The 27,335-nt window shown below is 53.6% G+C and overlaps 1 protein-coding gene across 1 annotated transcript; it reads left to right on the forward strand.

Annotated features, from left to right (window-relative positions):
* Positions 1–8,983: 8,983 nt before the first annotated feature.
* E2F4 (E2F transcription factor 4) lies at positions 8,984–26,640 on the forward strand. Its single transcript, XM_074968404.1, has 10 exons — positions 8,984–9,175; positions 13,490–13,599; positions 14,368–14,529; positions 15,269–15,312; positions 17,979–18,040; positions 18,352–18,637; positions 19,302–19,493; positions 21,838–21,885; positions 24,676–24,720; positions 25,200–26,640. The coding sequence occupies exons 1-10, from the start codon at positions 9,050–9,052 to the stop codon at positions 25,313–25,315; spliced, it is 1,191 nt and encodes a 396-aa protein (XP_074824505.1). The 5' UTR covers positions 8,984–9,049; the 3' UTR covers positions 25,316–26,640.
* The last annotated feature ends 695 nt before the right edge of the window (positions 26,641–27,335 follow it).

Raw genomic sequence — 27,335 nt, forward strand, 5'->3', positions numbered from 1 at the left:
CCAGGACACAGCCTCCCATCTTGTAAGCATGGCCGGCATTCTTTGTTCCTACATGTTGGACTTTGCATTTGACTGTATGGAAATGTATATAGTTTGATTGCACCCAGTTAAGCAAACCAGATCATGGTGTATAAAGGTTTATAGGTATAGCCATACTGGCAAACCTCTATCGCAGATGCAGTTTATATCAGCAAAAAAATGCATTTGCTGATATAGCTTATACTTGTTCCCCAAGTGAAATAAACTATGGAGACAAAAACACTTTTAGACCAGTATAACTGTGTCTACACCATGTATAGAAATGTCATAAAAAAAATAATCACATGCTAACCAACAATTCTATTCCGGCAAAAGTTTTTAGTGTACACCTGGCCTTCCTGACCTGTCCTCATCATTATCTACCATCCCAGCAAGCTTTGTGTAATCTGCACACTTTATCAGTGATGATTGTATATTTTCTTCTAAATAATCGACTAAAATAGCAAATAGCCTTGGGTCGAGAACTGATCCCTGAGGTTCTAAAAACACACAAACTTGGTGAGGATTCCCTTGAACAATTCAAGTCTGAGGTCTATCAGTTAGCAGGTTTCTAATCCTTTTTATAGGTGCTACAATAGGTTTTGTATTATACTGGTTTTTAATCACAGTTTAAGGTATTTGAAATTTGATTTCTCCTTTGTATTTATGTGAGTGTAATACTTAAAATAGTATGTATGAAAGGGAAATGATTTCTAAAGTTTCTGAAAGAAAACTTAACTCCAGACTTTCTGTATTTTTATGTTTTGTGCTCTTTAGGAATTTTGGCCAAAGGGAATCAGCTAATCTCACTGGACACAACTTCATCCAAGGAGATGTACAAAACGGATCCAGTATTCTTCATGTGCACAAGCTGGATTTGCCCTGGGAAAAAACAATAAAAACTAAGAGTCTAGCTAGCCACAAAGCTGTATTCAGCGAAAGCGTTTGCTTCATAAAGGAAACTTTTATCAGAGTAAATCACACCCTGGAGCTAGCTTATACTTCCAAAACTTTGCCAGGTGCCAGATGTGCTCCAGGACCAAGAGCTAACATGAGACCAAACATGAAATATCCAAGGTGGAAATCACCAGCCCTAATCCCAACCCAAAGGTGTCAATCTGAATATGGCTGTGAGGTCACAAAAACCAGGTCAGAGATGACAAAAGCTACCCCGGATCCATGGGGACAACTTATTTGTGATCTTGGTAGCATGCACTTGTTTCAATAAGCTTGGTTTGTCAAATGCTTACCAGTGACTGGGGCCAGAGCTGGATTCTGAGGGGACTTGGTTATAAATACGCACTGAAGAGGTGTACAGGTATCACTTCTGCCTCCGGGCTCTGATTCAACCTGTGACAGACTAAGTCACTGGTAAACATTTAACAAACCAAGCTTATTGAAACAAGTGCATGCTACCAACCATGAAGGTTGTTTTGCTTGATATCAGCTTGATCATAACAATACTGTGGTGAAACACCTGCTCATGCTGGCAGCTGTGCTTAGTTGTCTAGAACAGAGCATAGGGTCTGAGGCAAGCAGGCTAAGGGTGCATCTTTACAACCAAATATTGAATATCTGAAACACACCCTAGATGCTTATGTGTTGCACGGCACCCAAATGCCGACAGGATTCCACTCTGGCTCAGGAACCTGAAAAAACTCCCAGAACTTTGATAATTTTTAGGTCCAATAAATTACTTTTTGGAAAGCCTTTTAAGTAGGTCTTACCAGTTATTCTGGGGAGACTGGCCCTGGAAATGGTCTAAGGAATGTGTTGTGTTTATAATAAATACAGATGAAAGCTATTAGGTGGTAATGTGCTGATCAACTGCAATACTCACAAACCACTCTGCCTAGCATGGGAAGCATCACAGGGCTTAATGGGGCTGTCAGATCACATCTGATGGAAGATGGCCAGGAAAACCAAAGCACTTTGCCTCTAGGTATATAATGATTAGTGAAAAGAATCATGTACCAGGGCTGGGCTGGGAAAATAACGAAAGTTATATTTCCAAATAGTGGGCCAGATCTTCAGTTGGTGTATATCAGAAAAGCCCCACTGATTCCAATTTATTTATTTTATTTGAAAAATGCCATGGGATCTGTTTCTATTTGTGAATTCTCCCTCAGCTTGTATAAGACAGAGGCCTAATTTACAAAAGTGTTAAATAATTTTTTTAGGGATGTCAAGGGATTAAAAAAATTAACCGCGCAATTAATCTTACTGTTAAACAATAATAGAATACCATTTATTTAAATATTTTTGAATGTTTTCTACATTTGCAAATATACTGATTTAAAATACAACACAGAATACAAAATGTACAGTGCTCACTTTATATTTATTTTTATTACAAATATTTGCACTGTAAAAAACAAAAGAAATAGTATTTTTCAATTCACCTAATACAAGTACTGTAGTGCAATCTCTTTATCATGAAAGTTGAACTTACAAATGTAGAATTATGCATTAAAAAAACCTGCATTCAAAAATAAACCAATGTAAAACTTTAGAGCCTACAAGTCCACACAGTCCTACTTCTTGTTCAGCCAATCGCTCAGACAAACAATTTGTTTGTTTACATTTTCAGGAGATAATGCTGCCTGCTTCTTGTTTACAATGTCACCTGAAAGTGAGAACAGGTGATTGCATGGCACTGTTGTACCCAGTGTTGCTAGATATTTACATTCCAGATGCTCTAAAGATTCATATATCGTGCTTCAACCACCATTCCAGAGGACATGCATCCACGCTGATGATGGGTTCTGCTCAGTAACAATCCAAAGCAGTGTGGACGGATGCATTTTCATTTTCATCATCTTAGTCAGATGCCACCAGCAGAAGGTTGATTTTCTCTTTTGGTGCTTTGGGTTCTGTAGTTTCTACATCAGAGTGTTGCTCTTTTAAGACTTCTGAAAGCGTTCTCCACATCGCGTCCCTCTCAGATTTTGGAAGGCATTTCAGATTCTTAAACCTTGGGTTGAGTGCTGTAGCTATCTTTAGAAATTTCACATTGGTATCTTCTTTGTATTTTGTCAAATTTGCAGTGAAAGTGTTCTTAAATCGAACAACATGTACTGGGTCATCATCTGAGATTGCCATAATACGAAATATATGGCAGAAATGGGTAAAACAGAGCAGGAGGCATACAATTCTCCCCCAAGAAGTTCACTCCTAAATTCCCTCTAAGCTGCACGTCCGGGTGGCCGTGCAGCAGCCTATTAAGCGCCACGCAGGCACTCAGGACTGCCGTGGGGAGAGATGCCTCTCCCCCAGCCCTGGATCTGCCGCGGCTGGGGGAGAGGCACCCCTCTCGTGGCCTCAACCCACCCCTGGACCTGACACGGCCGGGGGAGAGGTGCCTCCCTCGCGGCCCTCACCCAACCCAGCCCAAGCCTGGACCCGCTGCAGCGGGGAAAGGCACCTCACCCCCGCAGTCCACGTGCTGCTGCGGGGAGAGAGAGCTAGCAGGAGTCCTCTCTCCCTGCTGTAGCCCTGGGGCAGCCTACTCCCCAACTCCTCATCCCCGGCCCCACCCCAGAGCCCTCACCCCCCCCACACCCTAACCCTCTGCCCCAGCCCTGAGCCCCCTCCCCTACTCTGAACCCCTCCGCCCCAACCCCACCACATGAATTTTGTTTTATGCACCAATATGGAGGTGATGTGTCACACATTACCTCCATATTGGTGCACATAACAAAATTCATTCCTCACATGTGTGGGAAAAATTGGAGGGAACACTGGTTCAGTCACAAATTTGATTAACATGTTATTTTTTTAACGAGCATCAGCAGCATCAAAGCATGTCCTCTGGAATGATGGCCAAAGCATGAAGAGGCATGTGAATCTTTAGCGCATCTGACAAGTAAATATCTTGTGACGCCGGCTATAACAGTGCCATGCGAACGCCTGTTCTCACTTGCAGGTGACATTGTAAACAAGAAGCAGGCAGCATTATCTCCTGCAAATGTAAATAAACTTTTTTGTCTGAGCAATTGGCTGAACAAGAAGTAGGACTGAGTGGACTTGTAGGCGCTAAAGTTTTACATTGTTTTGTTTTTGAATGCAGTTACATAAAAAAAAATCTACATTTGTAAGTTGCACTTTCATAATAAAGGTTTCAGAGTAGCAGCCGTATTAGTCTGTATTCGCAAAAAGAACAGGAGTACTTGTGGCACCTTAGAGACTAACAAATTTATTTGAGCATAAGCTTTCGTGAGCTACAGCTCACTTCATCGGATGCATTCAGTGGAAAATACAGTGGGGAGATTTATATACATAGAGAACATGAAACAATGGGTGTTACCATACACACTGTAACGAGAATGATCACTTAAGGTGAGCTATTACCAGCAGGAGAGCTTGGGGGGGGGGGGGAACCTTTTGTAGTGATAATCAAGGTGGGCCATTTCCAGCAGTTGACAAGAATGTCTGAGGAACAGTGGGGGATGTGGGGGGGAAACAAACATGGAGAAATAGTTTTACTTTGTGTAATGACACATCCATTCCCAGTCTCTATTCAAGCCTAAGTTAATTGTATCCAGTTTGCAAATTAATTCCAATTCAGCAGTCTCTCGTTGGAGTCTGTTTTTGAAGTTTTTTTGTTGAAGAATTGCAACTTTTAGGTCTGTAATCGAGTGACCAAAGAGATTGAAGTTTTCTCCGACTGGTTTTTGAATGTTATAATTCTTGACGTCTGATTTGTGTCCATTTATTCTTTTACGTAGAGACTGTCCAGTTTGGCCAATGTACATGGCAGAGGGGCATTGCTGGCACATGATGGCATATATCACATTGGTAGATGTGCAGGTGAACGAGCCTCTGATAGCGTGGCTGATGTGATTAGGCCCTATGATGGTGTCCCCTGAATAGATATGTGGGCACAGTTGGCAACGGGCTTTGTTGCAAGGACACAGAACCACTAACCCAGGAACCTATCTTTGCAACAAAGCCTGTTGCCAACTGCGTCCACATATCTATTCAGGGGACACCATCATAGGGCCTAGTCACATTAGTCACGCCATCAGGGGCTCGTTCCCCTGCACATCTACCAATGTGCTATATGCCATCATGTGCCAGCAATGCCCCTCTGACATGTACATTGGCCAAACTGGACAGTCTCTACGCAAAAGAATAAAGGGACGCAAATCTGACATCAGGAATCGTAACATTCAAAAACTGGTAGGAGAACACTTCAACCTCTCTGGCCACTCGGTAACAGATTTAAAGGTGGCAATTTTGCAACAGAAAAACTTCAAAAACAGACTCCAACGAGAAACTGCTGAGCTTGAATTAATATGCAAACTAGATACCATTAACTTGGGTATGAATATAGACTGGGAGTGGCTGGGTCATTACACATATTGAATCTATTTCCCCATGTTAAGTAACCTCACACCTTCTTGTCAACTGTCTAAATGGGCCATCTTATCACTACAAAGTTTTTTTCTCCTGCTGATAATAGCTCATCTTAATTAATTAGCCTCTTACAGTTTGTATGGCAACTTCCACCTTCTCTGTATGTATATATATAATCTTCTTACTACGTTCCATTCTACGCATCCGATGAAGTGAGCTGTAGCCCACAAAAGCTTATGCTCTAATAAATTTGTTAGTCTCTAAGGTGCCACAAGTACTCCTGTTCTTTATACCTAAAACGTAAGTTGACCTAGCAACATTGCTCAGGGATGTGAAACATTCACCCCCCAAGAGATGCAGTTAAGCCCCCAGTATAGATACTGCTAGGCCCTAAACCTAGCTACCACCTCCCTGCTGTCACTGTAGCAAGTGTCTACACTACAGTGGCAAAGCTGCAGCACTGCAGCGACAGTTCTTATAGTGTAGACATACCTGAAATCATGTAGGCCTGCTCTGAGCAAGGTTAGATGACAAGGTGATTGAAGTAATTCAGAGATTCCAAGTCCCGAAGGGACCATTGTGATCATCTTGTTTGAACTCCTGCATAGCACAGGCCACAGGCCTTCCCTGAATTAATCAGACAGCAGTGCCAGCAATCCCTGGAGCCTGTCTACACCAGCACTCTCACCGGCCTTAACAGCAGCCAGACTAAGCTGGAGGTAGCAAGGGTGGGAAAGCTGAGCAAGGAATTCCCAGTAACAGATGCGGGTGCATGAGAAACACGCGCAGGCCCCGCTCGTAGTCCCCAGACCATGGCGAGAGGCCCCCAGTGCCAGGGCTCAAGTCAGGACGGGACAGCGGGGAAGGGTGGGTTTTCGCCGGGGCGGGGGGGAGCCTGGGGCAGTGGGGAAGGGCGGATTTTTGCTGGGGGGCCCTGGGGGAAGGGTGGCAGGTTTTTGCCGGGGGGGGGGGCCTGGGGCAGCGGGGTAGGGTGGCGGGTTTTTGCCGGGGGGAGGGGGGCCTGGGGCAGCGGGGAAGGGTGGCGGGTTTTTGCCAGGGGGAGGGGGGCCTGGGGCAGCGGGGAAGGGTGGCGGGTTTTTGCCAGGGGGAGGGGGGCCTGGGGCAGCGGGGAAGGGTGGCGGGTTTTTGCCGGGGGGAGGGGGGCCTGGGGCAGCGGGGAAGGGTGGCGGGTTTTTGCCAGGGGGAGGGGGGCCTGGGGCAGCGGGGAAGGGTGGCGGGTTTTTGCCAGGGGGAGGGGGGCCTGGGGCAGCGGGGAAGGGCAGCGGATTTCGCCGGGGGGGGGCATGGGGCAGCGGGGAAGGGTGGCGGGTTTTTGCCGGGGGGAGGGGGGCCTGGGGCAGCGGGGAAGGGTGGCGGGTTTTTGCCGGGGGGAGGGGGGCCTGGGGCAGCGGGGAAGGGTGGAGGGTTTTTGCCGGGGGGAGGGGGGCCTGGGGCAGCGGGGCAGGGCAGCGGGGAAAGGCAGCGGATTTCGCCGGGGGGGGGGGGGCATGGGGCAGCGGGGAAGGGTGGCGGGTTTTTGCCGGGGGGAGGGGGGCCTGGGGCAGCGGGGAAGGGTGGCGGGTTTTTGCCGGGGGGAGGGGGGCCTGGGGCAGCGGGGCAGGGCAGCGGGGAAAGGCAGCGGATTTCGCCGGGGGGGGGGGCATGGGGCAGCGGGGAAGGGTGGTGGGTTTTTGCTGGGGGGAGGGGGGCCTGGGGCAGCGGGGAAGGGTGGAGGGTTTTTGCCGGGGGGAGGGGGGCCTGGGGCAGCGGGGAAGGGTGGAGGGTTTTTGCCGGGGGGAGGGGGGCCTGGGGCAGCGGGGAAGGGTGGAGGGTTTTTGCCGGGGGGAGGGGGGCCTGGGGCAGCGGGGAAGGGTGGCGGGTTTTTGCCAGGGGGAGGGGGGCCTGGGGCAGCGGGGAAGGGTGGCGGGTTTTTGCCAGGGGGAGGGGGGCCTGGGGCAGCGGGGAAGGGTGGCGGGTTTTTGCCGGGGGGAGGGGGGCCTGGGGCAGCGGGGAAGGGTGGCGGGTTTTTGCCAGGGGGAGGGGGGCCTGGGGCAGCGGGGAAGGGTGGCGGGTTTTTGCCAGGGGGAGGGGGGCCTGGGGCAGCGGGGAAGGGCAGCGGATTTCGCCGGGGGGGGGCATGGGGCAGCGGGGAAGGGTGGCGGGTTTTTGCCGGGGGGAGGGGGGCCTGGGGCAGCGGGGAAGGGTGGCGGGTTTTTGCCGGGGGGAGGGGGGCCTGGGGCAGCGGGGAAGGGTGGAGGGTTTTTGCCGGGGGGAGGGGGGCCTGGGGCAGCGGGGCAGGGCAGCGGGGAAAGGCAGCGGATTTCGCCGGGGGGGGGGGGCATGGGGCAGCGGGGAAGGGTGGCGGGTTTTTGCCGGGGGGAGGGGGGCCTGGGGCAGCGGGGAAGGGTGGCGGGTTTTTGCCGGGGGGAGGGGGGCCTGGGGCAGCGGGGCAGGGCAGCGGGGAAAGGCAGCGGATTTCGCCGGGGGGGGGGGCATGGGGCAGCGGGGAAGGGTGGTGGGTTTTTGCTGGGGGGAGGGGGGCCTGGGGCAGCGGGGAAGGGTGGAGGGTTTTTGCCGGGGGGAGGGGGGCCTGGGGCAGCGGGGAAGGGTGGAGGGTTTTTGCCGGGGGGAGGGGGGCCTGGGGCAGCGGGGAAGGGTGGAGGGTTTTTGCCGGGGGGAGGGGGGCCTGGGGCAGCGGGGAAGGGTGGAGGGTTTTTGCCGGGGGGAGGGGGGCCTGGGGCAGCGGGGAAGGGTGGCGGGTTTTTGCCGGGGGGAGGGGGGCCTGGGGCAGCGGGGCAGGGCAGTGGGGAAAGGCAGCGGATTTCGCCGGGGGGGGGGGGGCATGGGGCAGCGGGGAAGGGTGGCGGGTTTTTGCCGGGGGGGGGGGCATGGGGCAGCGGGGAAGGGTGGCGGGTTTTTGCCGGGGGGAGGGGGGCCTGGGGCAGCGGGGCAGGGCAGCGGGGAAAGGCAGCGGATTTCGCCGGGGGGGGGGGCATGGGGCAGCGGGGAAGGGTGGCGGGTTTTTGCCGGGGGGGGGGGCATGGGGCAGCGGGGAAGGGCAGCGGATTTCGCCGGGGGGAGGGGGGCCTGGGGCAGCGGGGAAGGGTGGAGGGTTTTTGCCGGGGGGAGGGGGGCCTGGGGCAGCGGGGAAGGGCAGCGGGTTTTCGCGGGGGGGGGCCTGGGGCAGCGGGAAAGGGCGGCGAGATTTCGCCGGGGGGGCCGGGGTGGCGGGTTTCGTCGGGGGAGAGGGGCCTGGGGCAGCGGGGAAGGGCGGCGGGTTTCGCGGGGGGGGGGGCCCGAGCCGGTGAAGTGCGGGGGACAATCAGCCTCCTGAGGGGGCGGAACGGCCGAGAGCCGCCGGGACCGGGACCGGGACCGGGGCCGACCCGTCCCCAGGCGGGCTCCGCACAAGGCCCGGCCCAGCCGGGGGAGGCTCCCCCGGCCCCGGGGTTCGGCCCGAGGGCGGGTCCCGGCGCGGCGCGACACGCCCCCTGCAGCGCGAGACTCGGCCCCTCGCCATGGCAACGGGCCAGGCCCCGCCCCCGCCCGCGCGCGCCCAGGCCCCGCCCCGCCGCGCTCCCGGCGACGGGGCTTTTCCGGAGGCTTCCCGTCGTGCCCCGCGGGCGGAAGCGGAAGCGGCGGGCGGACCGGAGGAGCCGGCGCGGGGAGGCAGATGGCGGAGTCCGGGCCGCAGCCCCCGGGGGCCCCGAGCCGGCACGAGAAGAGCCTGGGGCTGCTCACCACCAAGTTCGTGTCGCTGCTGCAGGAGGCCAAGGACGGCGTGTTGGACCTCAAGCTGGTGCGGGGGGGCTGGCCGGGGGGGGGGTCGGAGGGGAGAGGAGAGCACGGGGGGGGAAGGCTGTCCGGGGGGGGTCGGAGGGGAGGGGAGGAGAGAGCACGGGGGGAGGGGGGGAGGCTGTCCTGGGGGGGGGTCGGGGGGGAGGCTGTCCTGGGGGGGGGTCGGAGGGGAGGGGAGGAGAGAGCACGGGGGGGGGAGGCTGTCCGGGGGGGGGTCGGAGGGGAGGGGAGAACACGGGGGGGGGAGGCTATCCTGGGGGGGTCGGAGGGGAGGGGAGAGCATGGTGGGGGCCAGAGGGGAGGGGGGCAACAGGGGAGGGGGCTATCCTGGGGGGGTGAGAGGGGAGGGGGCTGCAGGGGATAGGGTAGCTATTTGTGACAAGGTAGGGGTATCCATGGGAGGGCATTCAGAGGGGGCAGGAGGATATCTGTCCATCGCCAGGCAGGGGGTATCTGTCCATGGGAGGTTGCAGAGGCCCCGAGGGTATCTGTAGGGTGTGAAGTGGTTACTGTGGGTGCTGCGTAGGGCCCAAGCTGTTGTGAGGCCAGGCTGAGATGTGCCCTGTGTCTCCCCTGTTTGGTGCCCTTGGGTGCTAGGACTGGAAGGATGTGCACTGGGGGAAGTAGTGATTAGTGCCATGGGGCTGGGTGCAGGGCTGTGGGGAGAGGGGAGGGGTGCAGGGCCTGGGTGGAGCCCTCGGTATCTGCCATATTTCTAGGGAGTAAGTGTTATAAATATTTGCTTCCCTATCAGAAATGCATTGTGACGCAATGTGAAAGGAGTTGCCCCCATCCTTGCAAAAGAGCCAAAACCCTGCCCCAGGAAAACTCTTCCAATGTGCCCTGAAGGCCAACACACCTGGTCTGTGTCCCTCCGACAGGGAAGCAATTTCCAGAATGAAGGGTTATAGAATATCAGGGTTGGAAGGGACCTTAGGAGGTCATCTAGTCCCACCCCCTGCTCAAAGCAGGACCAGTCCCCAACTAAATCATCCCAGCCAGGGCTTTGTCAAGCCTGACCATGAAAACCGCACTGAGAGTCCCATCACCAGAGCATAATATCCCGGATCAAATCCAGGACCTGCCAGCCCTAGCACAGCAGCTTGTCTCAGGTTGCAATGCAGAGAGAAACAGCACTAAATTAAGCAGGACCCCAACCTGAAAGGGATACATCGACCAAAATCCACCCCTTGCGTTGTATCCGGGACCTGACAGGAAACGAGTGCAATCTGCAAGGCGCAGGGAAAGCGCCGCTAAGCAAGCGGGAATGCAGTTCTCCACTAGCTGAAGTTTCCAAATGATCTTTAGGGCTAGCCCCTGGTAGAGCACTCTGCCTCCTCCAGACAGGAGGTCATAAAGGTCTGGATGCTTGGGGAGGTGAGGAGCAGAGAGGAAATCAGACCATTTCTGGCTGAAGCTCCGGAGATTGCATGTAAGTGATGAGATGAACATGCGTTTTCTCACCTCCGTGACACCAAGCTGCATGTTTATGCATCACAGAAGCGCACTGCACAGTCTGTCCCCAAAGCTATCTCACCCCACCATATCCTAGATCACTAACATGCATCTTGCAGCACCCTGGTGAGCAGCCTTTTCAACATACACAATTTTGGGGGGCAGAGAGGGAGATTCAATAGGGCAAAAGTTGCTTTGGATAAACGGAAGCTCAGGATGGGGCCTGGAGAGGGGAGGTAGAATGGGGCGGGTGATTGGAGGGGGTTAAGCTGAATGTCCTTCCATGGTGCTTGGCTGCAGCCTGCATTCGCAGCCTCCTGAACATCCTCTACCCCTGGGAGCTGCTGCTTATTATGTTGGTGTGTATGTATGTGGGGGAGGGGGGGAGGATTGGGATGCTGAAGTGGCATTTGGAGTGGGCATCTGCCTCCCAGAACTGTTGGCACCTATGGGAGGTTACCGACATCCCCCAGGTCAGTAGAGGTGACATCATTTACCTCAGGTGGTGGCCATGGGGAGAAGCACCCAGCAGTGTCACTGTCCTGAGAACTAAGACAGTGGAATGCTCACTCTTCAGAACTGGGCCTCTCTCTGGGTAGAGGCACTCTAGGCAGCTGGATGAATCTCCCTGGGATCCGCGGCATTGCAGTTGCTGCTCTAGGCAGCAGGCATGGATGTAGGCATCCACTTGGGAGCCCAGGGAGGGATGACTGAAAACAGGAGGCTTCATAGATCTGGGAAGGGCTGTGGCCCCCTGGCTGAGTTGCCGATAGAAGGAAGCACTTTTGCATCCAGGCGTGGCTAGGACGCAGCAGAACTCCTCTCAAGCTTTGGTCAGATGTGGGTTTTGTTTTCTTTTTTTCTGGAAAATGCTGATTTGTCAAAAGCGAAACTTTTCACAGAACCTGTCTGTTTTGAGGAAACTTTTCAGGCAGGTTTTTCAGAACTGGAATGGGCTCTCTGGTCCGAGAGAGGGACCTCAGCGTAGCCAAAACATGGTGGTTAGGACTGAGGTGAATGCCCGAACCACTGGGCTATAGAGTCATTCTCTTTCTTTGGCCCAGTGAATATTGCATAGAGTTTAAGGCCGGAAGGGACCACTAGATCATTTCATCTGAGCCCTGTCTAGCACAGGCCACCATGCCACACAGCACAAAATGGAACAGCTTCAACGGATCCTCTCTGCTGCTTTACCCTTCTGTCATATTTGGATCTTACTCTCACCGAGGCTCCACTCCTGGGCAGATAGTGGGAAGTCCAAGTGCCTGTACAGTCTGGGTCCAATGAATCAGAGATGCAAAGTGACCTGACTTCTGTATCCTGCCATCAGATACAGCCCAAAGGCTGTCACTCTCTCCCAGAATTCTGTGGTACCTCCCTCAGGGATCCCTTGAGTCAGATCAACAATTACTCATTACTGCCTTTCTGTCCTGGGAGGGAAAACAGAGCTAGGCAAACAGCCATATCTACCTCTGCTGTGGCCTGCAGAGGAGTCATCTGTGCCTTGTACTTTGTGGTATTGAAGGTAGTTTATGGGCAGAGAATTGGCATATGCGCTTTATCCTTGTCCACTGGAGATCTTTGCTCAGAGTAAGCAACACCGTCTCCATGTCATACCCAGTACCTAAACCTAGGTCTTGTCTACACATGAAAGTTCCACCAGTGCAACATGCATCAGTGGAGTTACACCCATATATATCACACCAGATGTATGTGTTCACACTGTTGACCTCTGTCTGGCTTCCTGCATATGCAGGAGGTGACCAAAGATGTTTATATTCTGTAAGAAAAGTGGTGTGTGTTTGCTTCAGAAATGGTTGGCAAATGGGACTCATGTATGTCAGCATCATTGGAACAGATGAGTGGCTTCTGGAGCACTACTGTGTAGAAAGGTAGTCAGACATGTCTGTTCTGCAATATCCAGTGCAGTGTGGCGCTGGGTTTGTTAATACAGACGTGATGCGTCCACGCTGGACCAGCACTGATGTAATACCCACTTATGCAGGATGGGAGCTGGAGTAGATTCCCTTAATAGGTGTCAAGGAACTCATTGTGTCTTAATGTGCTGCAGTTCCATCAGTGGAACCTTTTTGTGTGGACTCTGGGCCCTACATCCAAGAGAGTCAAGGAAATCGGAGAACTTTGGGTAGCACAAGAGCTGCCTCATCACAGCCTCCCTAATCTGCCTTAAAAAAAAGAATAGAGCCAGGGGCTGAAATTTTGAGGGCCAAGGGGGTGGCTTTTTGTGCATGGGCTGAACAAGGCCCATTTGGGAGATGCTGGCAGCTCACCTGAGGGAGGTGGTGACACTTTCCACCCAGCGGCATGGAAGTCAGGTGGAAAAGGCCTGTGGGACTATCCAGCCCATCTCCCTGACCGTGCAGAACTGTTACCTTTAGTAGACCCAGTTTCTTCTCTCTCCCCCACACCTCCCCATTCCGTTCCTTCTTACCCTCTGGATTTGATCAGTCAAGGGAGCATGCATCCAGTTTGCAGGTTGCCACACAAAGCTTCTCTAGAACATATAGCCCCAGATGGATGTAACGTTTATCCCCCTCCCTCCCAACATGGTCTTGTCATGGAGATGAGCAGTCCACACACAATCTAAAGGAGGTGGCTGGGTTTGGTCTGTGATGGATGGGGTGTTAGTTGGATGAGCAGTTGGATTGTGGGGCAGATAGTTTTGATGTCCCTGGGAACAGTGTCTGATCTGTAATTTGAGAAGTGGGGGGGCACAAAGGAGACGCTGTTGGAAGCAGCGGGGTCTGATCTGTAATTGGGGTGATGTGATGTCTGTGTCCATGGGGGGCAGAGCGGAATTGGGAATTTCTGGAGTCAGCTGTCCGTCTCTAATCCCCAGGCAGCGGATACCTTGGCAGTGCGGCAGAAACGGCGAATCTACGACATCACAAATGTTCTGGAGGGCATTGGGCTGATCGAGAAGAAATCCAAGAACAGTATCCAGTGGAAGTGAGTGACCGAGATACTCTGAGCAGTGTGGGAGGATTCTGGGAGAAGGGTTCCTCTCAATGCTCCTCTCACTTCGAGGCCTTGCCCGTAATCCACTCCCCATGTTTTCCCCCTCTGAAACGTCCCACCCTTGCTACCGCTGGTGCAGCTCCACCTGCGGCGGGAATGGTGGAAGAGGTAGCAGAACTGCGGCTTCAAGCCTCAGTTGGCATTCTGAGTGCAGTGTCTGCCGGCTGGCTTATGCTAGCACTCCCCTAGCTAAGCCGTGCCAGTGGCGGCTGTGGGGAATTTGAGGGGACGATGCTAGTATAGACACGGGCCGGGAGCCATTTCTCCAGCGGCTGAGGTACGTAGCTGTTGCTTCGGGTGCATGCTAGCTACTTGCAGGGGCTTTGACCAGAACAGATGCCTCCAATCCTTACCCTGGTGTTGAGAGAGGAAGGATTCTGCCCCCAATACGAGGGTAGGCTTTGACCCTCTTAGCCTGGAAGGAGGCTTTGCGGGGAGATGGGAGATCTGGGGCCTCTGACCCTGGTGTACTATGGGAGAAGGTGAGGGGAGCTAGGGGCTCTAGGTGTGGTGCTGAAGAATGGGTTTTGCACTGCTGGGAGCTGGTGAGGTGTGGAAGAGCTGGGCTCCAACCTCTGTGTGCCAGGAGAGGGCTGGGAGTGGCTCCTCTTTCCAAGGCGGTGCAGTCAGTGCCCTCTGCAAATTTTATTTTCTCCCTTAATGGGGCTGGGCCACTCATTCCTTTCTCTCTCTGCACAGAGGGGTGGGCCCGGGCTGTAACACCCGCGAGATAGCCCACAAACTCATTGAGCTGAAGGCAGAGATAGAGGACCTGGAGCAGCGTGAACAGGAGCTGGAGCAGCAGAAGATGTGGGTCCAGCAGAGCATCAAAAACGTCACAGAAGATGTACAGAACAGCAGATATCCTTTCAGCATCCCCAGCTCCTGGTTCGGTTCCTACTGCTCTCTCTTCTACCGCTGGGCCTGAAGGGGCAGTTGCCTCTCCTTCCAGTACTAATAAGCTTACATTTCTATAGCGCCTTTCTCATCAAATCCTGCAAAGCATTGCACAAATGTTACTTGCACAGCACCTAGCACAATGAGCTCCTGGGAGTATGCTCATACAAATAGTTAATAATAATAGCCAGCCCTGAATGCATCCACATCTGGGGTGGCACAGAGCAGCTGATTAACAGCGTGCTGTAACATGACCCAGCAGTATACAACAGCAAGTAAAGCAAACTATCCATGTGCCGCTGCAGGGAGTGTTTGGGGAGGCAGGTGTAATCAGCTGGGTTGGAATTTTCCCAGGACCACTGGGGACTGCTCCACCTTTGGGGAAGGTGTGTTGGCAAGTTTAGAGATCATTTCACCCAAAAGACCCCACTTCTGGCCCTGTGGTGTCCCCGAGCACCATGTTAAGGCATCGCTTCAGTCCAGACTCGGGACAGAAGTGCCTCTTTCCGAGTCATCGGTGCTACGTTCTCAGGCATGTAGCTGCTCTGGCAGGTTTTCTCTCTGAGCGCTAGCCCTGCGGCAGGTAGACCTCCCCTCCAGACCACTTCAGAGGCTCTGGTGCGGCCATTTAGCTGCTTCTAGGAATTCCATTGTCTGCGTGCAGGAAGGAGACGCTACACCTTTTCTCCTTAACCACAAGAACGTTGGCCTATGTGACGCACGAAGATATCTGCAAGTGCTTCACAGGTGAGGAGATGGTGCCGGGTCCCTGCCTGATCTCCTGTGGCCTGAGGCAGCAGACCTACCTGGCTGTCCCAGCTGTGCTCCCCCATTTCCCAGCAGGGAGATGACAGTAGATCCTAGCTGGTCCCCAAGATGTGCTGTCTGTGTCCTCCATGAAGAGACAGTCCTGCGTCGTCTCCCACAATCCTAGGGATCAGCTGCCACTAAATTCAAGCTGTATCATTGCAGTCAGAGGAGTCCTATCTGGGAATGGGACTGTTCCGTGCAAGGGGTAGACCATAGAATTCCCTAGAGCACACTTGCAGTTGGGGGCTGTCTGTTCTGTCCCTTTGTATTTGGGGCCATGTTATCCTATGGGGCAAGTTTTTAATTGCAGGATTTCAGCTTTCCTTGACAGGTCATCCCTTCCTAGGGAAGCTGTAGCAGAACCCTCCCCAGGGCTGAGATGTGCTGCTTGCCAGCTGGAGGCCTTTGCATATGACTGAGAAGAGCCAGCATTCCTTTTTCTTTGCCTCATTTGTACAAATAAATGCCTTTGTTTCAAAGGCCCTGGTAGATCCAAGGCCTTACATGATTTCACCTCCCCCTGACTGTTTGCTCCTATTTCTTTCAGCACTCCTCCCAATCCTCTTTCCTTAGTGCACCTTCCGTTGTCCTCTTTCTCTCTTGACTCTCTGCCTGACCTCATGTTGCTTCCTGGGCTTGCAACAGTTTTTCTATGTAGTCACCAAGATCTTTCTCTCTTCTCCTCAAGAGCCACCTCCTTCCAAGAATCTTCTCTTGTTTTCCTTCCAGTAACTTGTGCACAGCAACCCTTGGCTTTCCTGCTGTGCTGTGTCTGATCTCTGACTCCTTGGGGCAGGGATTGTGTAAAGCACCAGGAAAATGCATGGCACCAAATACCTTGTAATCGCATGGGAGGATCTGATGGGACAGAAGTAGACAAATGTGTGGGAGCCATTATGTGTGGGAAGCAATTGAGGTGCAAAAGCCCACGTCTAAAAGAGTTCAGAGGTTGCTTGTCACTCCTGCTCTTCAGGACAGATTTACATCTGAAGCCAAACCTTACTCTACAATGTGAAGGCCTTGCAGCTGGACTCACGATCACTGATTTGTCTTTTTGGGAGCGGATCTGAATTATCCGGCTGTTTTAAAACAGACATCTCAGCCTGTCTCCTCGTGGTATTACAGGGTGATCCCAGCTGGCCTCCAGGGGGTGAAGCTGATCTCTGTGTAGCCAGAAAACATACCTTAGGTAGGATACCTGACTCTCCACTCTTGGTGATCTTTGGAAAGCTGTTTTGCTGGATCTCTTGTATCACAGCCTTGTACTTCAGGCTGAATTCCAACTTCCATTCCACCTTGCCCCCTTTCCTCAGTAAATACCTTGTGGGCTAAAATTTCCCATGTTTGGCCCTATCCCAAAGGTGAATTTATTTTGAAAAACGGAATGAAAATAGGTTGCTCTGTTTCTTAGACTGAGTGGAAAAAATACCGATTTACCTTATGTCGCTATCTTAAAGTTTTTACTCAAAACTCGAAGAAAATGAAGACACAAACATCAGACTTGGCTTGTTTCTTGAGATTTAAAGATCAAGGCAAATTTGAAACACGTTTCAATAGTTGTGGTAACATTGAAAGTTTGGAATTTAAGCATGTACTTTAGGACTCTTCTGTCCATATTTTAATCTGTTTTAAAGATGTATTTGGTACGGATAAATTGCTGAAGATTCCCCACTTTACAAACCCCACAAGATTTGTCAATAACTTTTGTAAGCCAAGTTGCTTTGGGCCAGAGAATTTACAAGGACAGCCATTAATTACCGGGCTGAGATCAAAGAACACTGTTCTTCCTTTTTTGTGACTTTTGGGATTTTCCTCCCTTTTACCTATTTTCATTAATAAACCCATGTGAAGTTAAAGGCAAAAAATGAATTCGTGCCATGGAAAGGCTGACGTGTCAGGCACACAGAGGCTGTGCTGCACGGGTATGAGACTTCTCGTCTTGTTTTCCATGTTAAATGTAAACTCGCATGGTGTTGGTGCCAGCCAGAACCTATTGAAGGTGTGCAGTGTAGCTAAATTAGCAATATAGGAGCAGCAGGAATGTTGGGAATTTCCTGCTTACTGGCTGCATGATATTCCACAAAGCCAATTTGTTTTCAGTTCACGTGACTAGGTGCACATCTTTGGAAAGAAAGGTGTTAAATGTCTAAGATTCTGCAAGGCAGTGGCATTTCCAGCTCAGCACACGCTGGGTATGGGCCCCGACTGCTCCTTTTTTTGGTATCCCTTTCTTGCTAACTTCAATAACTAACATAAACTTTGACCTGAACTTGTCTGTTTCTGGGGTCACTCCCTGCAGCAGGTCTCTATCCTTGCCCCAGCTCCCTTTTCCTCAGGAGACACTCAAACCCTCCTTTCTTGCTACCAGAGTCCTAGCACTCAACACAAGAGCGAGCCAGCAAAAGTGTTTCCCCGGGGCCATGTGTTGGGCCAGTGGTGCATTGTGAAGGATGGATGCTGATTCCCCAGTAAGGCAGGTGGTTCAGCCCTGGTTGGTGGGAGTGTGCAGGAGTTCTCCCGGGAGGGGCTGGTTGAATGACAGCCCATGCTGGGCACAGCAGCCAGAGGCATCCCTTGGAGCGCTGACCAGTTTGTTTTCACAGGAGACACCCTCCTAGCAATTCGAGCCCCATCAGGCACTCGGTTGGAGGTTCCCATTCCGGAGGTGGGTGCTGTGTTTGGGGGGGTGTTTGATCAGGCTGGGATGGAGGTGTCCTGGGTTGGCTGGAGTTACTGGAAGGATATGGGCATTGCTTGCTTGCTTGCTTGCTGTGCTGTTGGGGTAAGGAGGATCATTCCAAGTGTGCTGGAGTAAGGGTAGCTGTGGGAGGAGAGGGAGCAGCTGTCTGAGGGAGGGAGGAGCTCCTGTAGCATGCTGAGCCATTTCAGAGTACGGACCTTGCCCTGGGAAGCTTAAGTCCTGTTTGAGGACTGCTGTTAATTTTATCTGGGTACTTTGCTCCCTGATTTCCTCAGGGCCTGAATGGACAGAAGAAATATCAGATCCATCTGAAAAGCACGAGTGGTCCAATTGATGTCCTCCTCGTAAACAAAGATGCTTTGAGCTCCCCCCCTGTGGTGCTCCCTGTCCCTCCCCCTGAAGACCTCATTCAGTGCCAGCCAGTCGTGCCTGCTAAACCACAGAGGTCGCCTGTTGCCCACTTCCAGGAGGCATCTGTCCCCAGCAGTACGCACCCGTCCACGCCGACACCGACCAGCACTCAGGACCACAGCCCGGCTGCACAGAAAACAACGAGCCCAGGTGAGCAAGGAGTGGGATGGTGGCCGGGCGAGTGGGACGGTACCAGCTAGGAATGGGGGAGGCTTTTTAGGAGCACTTTGGAGTTCACATGGGAATGCTTCCGAACGTCCAGATACAGCTAAACGTGGATTTCCCCCAACCCCCGCCAGAGTTGTTCTCTAGTCCATTGCATCGTCCCGGCTCTGCCCTATGCCTTCCATGACCAATGGGCTGCAGGCGTATATGGGAGCTGAAGTGCAATGACTAGAGCACTGAGTCAGTAAATTCCAGCCCTTACCTCCTGTTCCCTGGGCTGATTGGGGCCAGGCTGGCCGACCCCTCACTGCAGTGACCCCTCTATCTCTCTACCAGCTAGGCTGGGAGTGTGATGGAGACAGTGCTCTCAGCCAGCAAGATGCCAGCAGGTGCTGGGGGCAGTAGGAGGGTTTGGGACAGCGAGTCTGTGAGCGCTAGGGACGCAGGCTCGTCCAGGGGGAGTGAGAACCAGACAGAAAGCCCTCTGTCTGTGGACATGCCAGTGTCTGTTGCATTTAGGCCAGGTTTGTTAACAAGGGGGCAGGCCAGGCTCCACTCTCAAAGCGGCTGGATTTGCTGGGGGCTGTGGCTGCTGCTTTGGGGTCACGTATTCTGGAGTCCCCCTGAAATCCCTGTGTGTGTGTAACAGATTGCAGCGTTTCGGCAGCAGAGTCCAAGAGCAGCAGCGACTTCGACCCTCTCAGCTCAGTGGCCACTCCAGCCAGCCAGCCGGCAGTGTTAGATACGCAGCCGCTCCAGTCATCTGCCTCGCTAGACAGCAGCTCCGTCCTGCCCAATCCCTCTACCTCCTTTGAGCCAATCAAGCCAGATCCCACAGAGAGTGAGTATGGCCTTGGGCTCCTGGGGGACTCACAGGCCGCAGGCAAGGGGCTGAAGTGTTGTTGGCACTGCCCAGACGGGGGCTGACCTCTGCTTTGCTTTCTGCTGAGAGGCCTCAGTCAAGCCTTGCAAGCTGGGATCTAAAGGAAGGGGTAGGCAGATCCCTGCCCCATCCAGGGTAGCTGCATGCATGGTGGCGGCGAGGGTGAAAAAGCTGGCGGAGATGGCTCTCTGGTGAGACTCTGTTTACTGTCTGCGTTCTGATGCTGGTAGCAGATCTGTGACCCGACAGGTCCCTTCTGGACCCCATCTTTCCCTCCTGTTACCTGCTGGGTTGTAGGGTTCTCCTGAACAGTCCCTTTGTCCAGTTGAGTGCCTCAATCTAGAGGGGCTTTCAGCCATTCCCTTGTGACTGTTCCCTAGTCTGTTGGGAGGGTTCTCCTGGTAACTAGCCTCCCTCTTCTCTCTCAATTTCATCCCATTCCTCAGGGTTACAGTCACACGGAGTCTCTGTAGGGACATTCATCTAAGGTATTCCCACTGCTCTGCTGAGATTAACTCAGAAGCTTGCTAACCCCCTGAAAGATCCATGGGCTGTCCTGGGATGGGACCTGCCGGCTGTTTCACACAGTGCGGCAGTGTAAGCTGGAAGTGGAGCTGTATCCCTCTAGGGACTTGAGAGAAGCCGAGCTGGAGTACAGGCAGGCACTGCAAACAGCCTGGCTCTGTGGAGAAGGGCTGGGGGCTCTTTACTGACAAGTGGCCCGGTCGCTCGTTTCCAGAGCACAGCTCCTCTGCCGCCCTGTGGGGGCGCTGGAGTCACCCCGGGCGTGGAGCTCCTGTGCTGAATCGCTAGCCCTTAGAAACTCCACAGGCTGAGCCGGAAGGGTTTGAAGAGGAAAGAGGGTGTGGCAGGGGAGGCGGCCCATGCTGTTGTGCCTGAAGCAGGCTGAGAGGAGGCGATGGGGAGCCAGGAGAGGAGGGGTGAGAGTCTCCACTGCTTCCATTGATGGGGCTGGTCAGGAGAGACAGGCCATTGCACAGACCCCGCCGTTGCCAGTCCTCTGCCCCTGTAGCTCTGGTATTCCCGGCTGTGGCCAGAGGGGGTGCGGGGGCCAGTTGCGAGGGTGCTTGCTTGGGACTCCTGGGGTCTGGGTTCAGTTCCCTGCTACACTAAAGACCGCGTGTGTGACCCTGAGCCAGTCATTCAGCCTCACACCTGTGTGATGTGTGTGATAGCTCGGCCCTACTGCGCTGGGGTTGGACACGTTCGTTAAAGAATGCGAGGGGCTCAGGGGGCCTCGCGGAGTGGCCCACAGATAGGAAGAGCTTTGCAGAGTGCCGAGCTGCAGGAGCTCCAGAGGGACCAAGGGAGGGATTCCTGGGGTTGGGGTCACACCATGTGACCTGATGGCTCCGCAAACCACAGGTGTGGGAGCTCCTCAAGGTTTAGGCCTTGCTGACTGGGTTTGTGGTGTGTCCTGGTGACTGTAATTGAAGTGCAGGTGGCTGTGGTGAAAAGCATCAGACAGACTAGGAAATAGGGTGGAAGGAGGGCCAGGGTTGGAGAGCAGAATAACAAGGAAGAATGGGGAGACTGAGATAAGGAATGGGTCCAGTGTCTGGCTGTGGAATAGTCTCCAGGGAGCTGCTTGGTTTGCTGAAGGCCAGGCTGGACAGAGCACTAGGTGAGCAGAACTCTGTGTGCTCCTCCTCCCTTTGACATAGACTTGTGCTCCCAAAGCTGAGCTGATGTTCGGGGGGAAAACATGTCTTGCTCTCCTGGTTGTGAAGGGAGCCTTGAAAACATAACCCAGGTGTCACTGCTGCAGTTTTGTGTTCATGAGTCTGCGTACAGCCTGAAACAACCGCTCCGAGGGTAGTAAACCTTCAGCTTTTTAGTGTAAATGAAGCTGCTGCAGGGAATGCAGGGCTCCTGGTGCCCACTTTAGGTTCAGCTTGCCATGTTGTCTGGCATTGTCACTGTATGGGAGCAAGCTGTCCAGGCAGGCAGGGGGGCTAGCTCTTATGGGTCACTTCCTCTCTCGTTTCTCTGAGTCTGGGACCCTCCCTCTACAGAGCCCCTGTTTCCGAGCAGGGGGTGGTGTCTTCCTCCAGGGATGTGGGTTGGTGGTTGCCTGGATGTGTCACGCCCAGTCATGGGAACTCGAATGGATGGCAAGCAGTGTGCTGGGAGAATGCGTACTGGGAAGTGTGCTGGGCCACAATGTGGGTGATTTGGGGCAGGACTGATGACGGGGGCCCTAGGCGGGGCTGGCGTGTGCTGTTGTATTTCAGACCTTGTATGGCGCAATGCCAACCAGTTTGGTTCATTGTCTTTACAGTGCTGGAACTTCCCAAAGAACTTTCGGAGATGTTTGATCCAACACGAGGTACACTGATCCCTCCCTACCCCTGTTCCCCTCTGCCTGCCCACCTGGTGCTCAGGGCAGAAGGGCTCTGTCCTCCCTCCCTTTCTCAGCTTTCCTCTGCTGGTCCTTGGCACAAGAAGGAGGCTGTGCAGAGGAGTCCCTTCGGGTTCCTCCAGGGACCTGGTTCTGTCAGGCTGATGACTAGCCGTTCCTGCTGCTGGCCCCTGCAGTCTCTGTGCTTACTAGGTGCTGAGCGACCTCTGTTGGAGGCCTCTGGGATGACAGCTGTTAATCTGTTCAGACTGCCACTGTGTATACTAGTGACCACTGCTGCCAACAAATGGTTATTGCTAGCGCGTCAGGCATGGACCAAATCTCCCCCTCGACTCCCACCCCCTTACTAACGTAAGATGGTGCCCTGGGCTCCCCTCCTGCCTAGGGTGACCAGACAGCAACTGTGAAAAACGGGACAGGGTGGGGGGTAACAGGCGCCTCTATTAGAAAAAGTCCCCAAAAATGGGACTGTCCCTTTAAAAATGGGACATCTGGTCACCCAACTCCTGCCTGACCCCGTCTGATCTGTAGTGTCTGGAACAGGGTGATAAGACAGACCCTGCTGGTATTGTTGTGTGCACAGGGCTCGCGTATGCAAATAATCTATGGAGTGGGGGACCGGCCTAGACTAGACTCTGATCTCTGCAATCCCCCACAGTGCTTGTACTGGTGCTGCTGAGGACTGGGCATGGGGGTTTGTGGCTCTCAGCTCAGAGGCTGTCCAGTTGGCACCAGGTTTGGGTTAAAAAGCCTGGGGCCATTGGCTAATCCCCCGCAGTGCTGAGTGATGCAGCTGAAACAATAGTATCAAGGGTGAGGAACGCGAAGAAAGTCAATCTAATGTAGGCAACATTGCTGGTTCTTCTCACCGGAGCTGCTCTCCTGAGCCCCTGGCATGGTGCTTCCGAGCCTTGCTCTGCAGATGCCAGCTGGCCTGAGCACATGCCACTGCTTTGCAGTGGTGGGGCATGACGACCAAGTGCAGCACATAGAGAGTGTCCCGCTGCCATTCGGCAGGTCACCGCACAAGAGCGGTCTCCCCGGGAAGTGCTCCACTCGCCCTCCCAGGCCTGCCGGGCGGGCTTCAGTGACATGTTGTGAGCTCCCAGGACAGACTCTGCCGGCAGCCCATGAAACCCTCTGTGCTAAATCCACATGTCCAGCACCCCCTCTGTGCTTTGGGCTCCCACCGCCAGAGCATGCGTGTGACACAGGTGAAATGCACCCAGATGGTAAATCACGCTGCGCCGTATGGGCCAGACAAACAGCTGCAGCGCCCCAGCCTGCCCTTCCTAGCCCACTGCTGGCAGATAGTCAAGCATGTGTGCTGTGCCGGTACACAGTGAGCACCATACCAGTGCCCGCAGTAGATGAGTATTCCCTGTTCTGTGCCCCAGATCCTGCAGGGAAGGTAAATGCAGCAGCGGGGGAAAGGTGCAGTTTTCATAGTCCCCATGCAGTTGACCTCAGGGGGTTGCTGGTGAGACGTCCGTAGAACAGTCTCTTCAAAACAACTGGTTTGTGCAGCGTCAGAGCATAGGGTTTGACTTGCGCAGTGACTACAGGATCCAGAGAGATGGGGCCAGCAGCAAATATCCCTCTGACCCTCGTTTCTCTGCGTTCTAACAGTAACATGGCCTGGGTGCTGGTTTGGTACTGAGGGCTGCACAGTTAAAGTTCCTACCCACTGGTGTGCAGAGGAAGTACAGGAGTCGTCCTGTTTTTCACTTTATATGTGTAGCTTCATAGCTTACCGTTTGGTTTTCAAACATCCCACCAAGTAAGCAGGATCTTGGTAGTGCCCGTGTTACCGGTGTTGTAGGAGACTGAACGACGCAGATTTTATTTCATTTCCCTTTTTTAAGGAAAAGGGAAAAAATCCTGCATGGTTTTGGTTTTGCAATTCCCTCTTCACCATGCTGAATTGGCTTGGGGAGGGGCAATGCTTCTGCGGCTGTTTGCAGACCATCTTCTGGGGAGCGGGGAAGCAACGCATCATGGATGTGGCTTTCCAGGAGTATTGATTGTCCTAAGGGCTAGTTGGTAAAATCTCTTTTTAGGTGCACATGGGCGCAGCTTAAATCCAAACCTGTTCACGTTTTGATGACTGTCTTCGTTAATGGAGAGAGAGACAGTGATCAGACGTGTTTAAAATTGCTTAGTTTTTATTTTTAATCCCCCCCACCCCAGTAAATCCCCTGCCCCTACACATGCAAGCAAAGTCACTTGTCCTCAGTGAGGACTGTGAACTTGCCAAGTTTCAGTGGGCCAACTTTAGCCACTTTTGCTGCAGTCTCTTTTTAAAGAAGTGTTTGGAATATGTGCATTACTGGTACTGGCCCAGACCCGGGCCAGCTGGGGGCGCTGTCGCAGGGACGAGGCCCAGACCCAGGCCAGCTGGGGGCGCTGTCGCAGGGACGAGGCCCAGACCCGGGCCAGCTGGGGGCGCTGTCGCAGGGACGAGGCTCAACCAACAGTTTGTCATGATGGAGCAGGCACAAGAATCCTGCAGGATTTTTTGGCCCATTTGATGCCTGCTGACCACCCCAGTTTCCCTCTGCCACGGAGTTAATGGCTTGAGTCCTGAGCTCCTGTTTGTCTGCTCCAGAGCTACCTGTAGTTCAGGTCTGCGATTTGGCTTCCATGATACTGGGAGGAAAGAACTCGGGGGAGGGAGGAGGGGAAGGGAATTGAGGAAAAGCAGTGCCTAGTCTTGCAAAGCAGAGTGTGCCCCTCACCCTGCTGTCTCCTCCCCAGAATGTATGAACTCCGAACTGCTGGAAGAGCTGATGTCATCCGAAGGTGAGTTGCTGGGTTTTGTTGCCTCTGAACTCTTTGGGGCTGGGGGAAGGAGGGTGGCTGTCGTTTGTACAACGTTGGGCATTCAGGGGCAGCCCTGCACTGTCTTGCGCTCAGTCCCGCCTCGCCTCAGGCAGAAGTACTCTTGGGACAGACTCTGCCCTCAGCGTCCTCCCCTGAGAAGGGGGGAGGGAGAGCTCAGTGGTTTGAGCATTGGCCTGCTAAACCCAGGGTTGTGAGCTCAATCCTTGAGGGGGCCATTTAGGGATCGGGGGCAAAAATTGGGGATTGGTCCTGCTTTGAGCAGGGGGTTGGACTAGATGACCTCCTGAGGTCCCTTCCAACCCTGATATTCTGCGATTCTGTGAGTGGGGTGCGTGAGCTGAGGTCTCCCTGTGACAGGGCTTGGAGGCTCCAATCAGGGTGGTAGGTGGGATGTTCCTAGGCTTGTGAACAGTATGACCCTGCTTTCTCTTCAACAGTATTTGCTCCCTTGCTCCGCCTCTCCCCTCCCCCTGGAGACCACGACTACATCTACAACCTGGATGAGAGCGAGGGCGTCTGCGACCTCTTCGACGTGCCTATCCTCAACCTCTGACTCCCCGGTGCAGCGGCCGGGCTGGTGAACGGACTGTCTTGTAGCTGGCTTTGGAAAGTCTCACTCTTCGGATTCCTTTTGTGCTAGTGCTGGATGAGAGTCAGAGGGGCTCTTGGCCGGACTAGAACCAAGACGTGGACTTGCGGACTGGGAGCCTCCCCGTAGCGTCTCTCTTCTGGCGTGTGCAACATGGGGTCCTCGAGTTACCTCACCCTGCTGCATCTCTGTCTCTCCACTGGATCCTAGGCCTCTTTCGAAAGGCTCCGTGTTTGAACCTTCCCCGTAAAGCTTTGCCCACGTGCCTCTCAGAGCTTCCTCCCATCCGCATGCCTTGGATTTCCTGCACTTCCACAGGCACTTTGCATCTCCTAGGCATCAGCTGCTAGACAGCGTCTTAGTATGATGGTCAGCTCCAAGCCCAGAAGTAGTTAGCTGAGCCTGTCTGTGTGCGGCAGCCTCGGCCCCTCTCCAAGTAGGGTGGTCACGCTTGGCTGTGAAAATTGGCCCTGTGAGCTCTGGTCCTCAGTGACTCCAGCTAGTTCATTTGACAAGTGAAAAGCAATTGGCAGCTGAGCTGAGTCATGCATTTGCCCCCGCCCCCCTCCCCAATTAGGCCTTGTTAGTTAAACCTCTGTGCTGATACATGAAGAGGCTCCGTTCGCACTCCCCATCCTGGAGCTGTGCTGAGGGGCCATTTTTTCTGACATCTGGGAATCAATCTGTCCTCCCCGCCTCGCACTTGAGCCTGGGTCGGTGTGGCAGGAGGCGGAGGTGGACCCATTCGGTAGCACTTTGCCATGACAAGCTGGGTCTGTTTTGCTGACGTACAGATAGCAGTGTCCTCTGAGGCAGACCAAGCATCTGCTCCAGGGCCGGGCTTGCCAGTGTGTTAGGGGTCCTTCCCCTGTGGCCCTATGCCTTTGCTTTCCATTCCTGATCTGGTGGCAGGGTGCTACCTGGTGTGATGCTCTCTCTGCGTCTCCCCCCTCCCGCCCAGCTTTTCCTCATCACTTGTTAATGGAAGGTCTCCTGTAACTTTTGGCAATTTGAGGTTCTCTGCCTTGCATGCCTCTGAATTTTGGTCATTGGAATTGAAAGCCCCTCTGCAGGTGGTGCAGTCTGTCTCTGGGTTTGCACTGTGTTTGCCAGGCTCTACCTCGCCTGATTCTGGATTTGAGAAAATCTTCGCTTTGCACCTTTCTTGAACATCCGACTGCAGCTGCTCTCCTGCTTCTGCTGGCCGCAGAGCTGCTAACGCTGGGGCTGGATCTAGAAGTGCCGCTGCCCTCAGCAAACGGGCTATCCTCTATCAGCTGTCAGCCCCCCCCCCCCCCCGCGCAAACAGCTGACTGCTCCCATCAGCCACCTGGTCCCTCTGTAGGACAGAGCTGGCCCTGACTGCTGCCCAGCGAGAGGGAATGGGTCAGGAGATCCCGTGTGGAACAAGCATTGGAAACCCTAGAGGAGCAGGCTGGGGCCAGGGTGTCTCCTTTTCTGGTTCAGCTGCCAGCAGTGAGCAGCTAGCACTGGAGAGAGAGATGAAGGTCCCAGAGGGACAATAGACCTCCAGATCCACATGCATCAGTTCCTAAACCTCTCTCCTCTTTTGCATGGGAGCTGCTTGGAACCTGGGGGGCCAGGGTGTGCATTAGCCTAGACTCCATGGCCTTTGTGAGTAGCTAGAGTTCTCTCTGTACTGCCTGGCCTTGCTCTCTCCTTCAAGTTGTTGATTTCTTGCCATCAGTTAGATGATGTTTGGAAAAGATATTTAGTGAGAATTTACGGTAACAAATGAACTTGGATTCGTATATAAAGATTATTTTTATACCTTTTGCAGCAAAAGAAAATTGCCTGTAATATTTGTACAGTTTCTCGGAGTGAATAAACTGACCCTTTCAGAGCCTCCTGTCAGCCCTTGAGCACAACCAAGCGTCGTCCAGTTGGCCATTTCTGCATTAGCCGCCCTCCGGCTGCTTTAGCAGGGTGCTGGGCTTGCTGGCTTGCACGCCTCGAGACACGA

Source organism: Natator depressus, chromosome 12, assembly GCF_965152275.1.
Source record: "Natator depressus isolate rNatDep1 chromosome 12, rNatDep2.hap1, whole genome shotgun sequence".
Lineage (NCBI taxonomy): Eukaryota > Metazoa > Chordata > Testudines > Cheloniidae > Natator > Natator depressus.

What these genes read in the sequence shown, in the direction of transcription:
- E2F4 (XM_074968404.1), top strand. Translation starts at nt 9,050, where the DNA reads ATGGCGGAGTCCGGGCCGCAGCCCCCGGGGGCCCCGAGCCGGCACGAG. An exon ending in GCGTGTTGGACCTCAAGCTG is followed by an intron (nt 9,176 to 13,489) that starts GTGCGGGGGGGC and finishes TCTAATCCCCAG; the next exon opens with GCAGCGGATACCTTGGCAGT. An exon ending in CAAGCCAGATCCCACAGAGA is followed by an intron (nt 19,494 to 21,837) that starts GTGAGTATGGCC and finishes TTGTCTTTACAG; the next exon opens with TGCTGGAACTTCCCAAAGAA.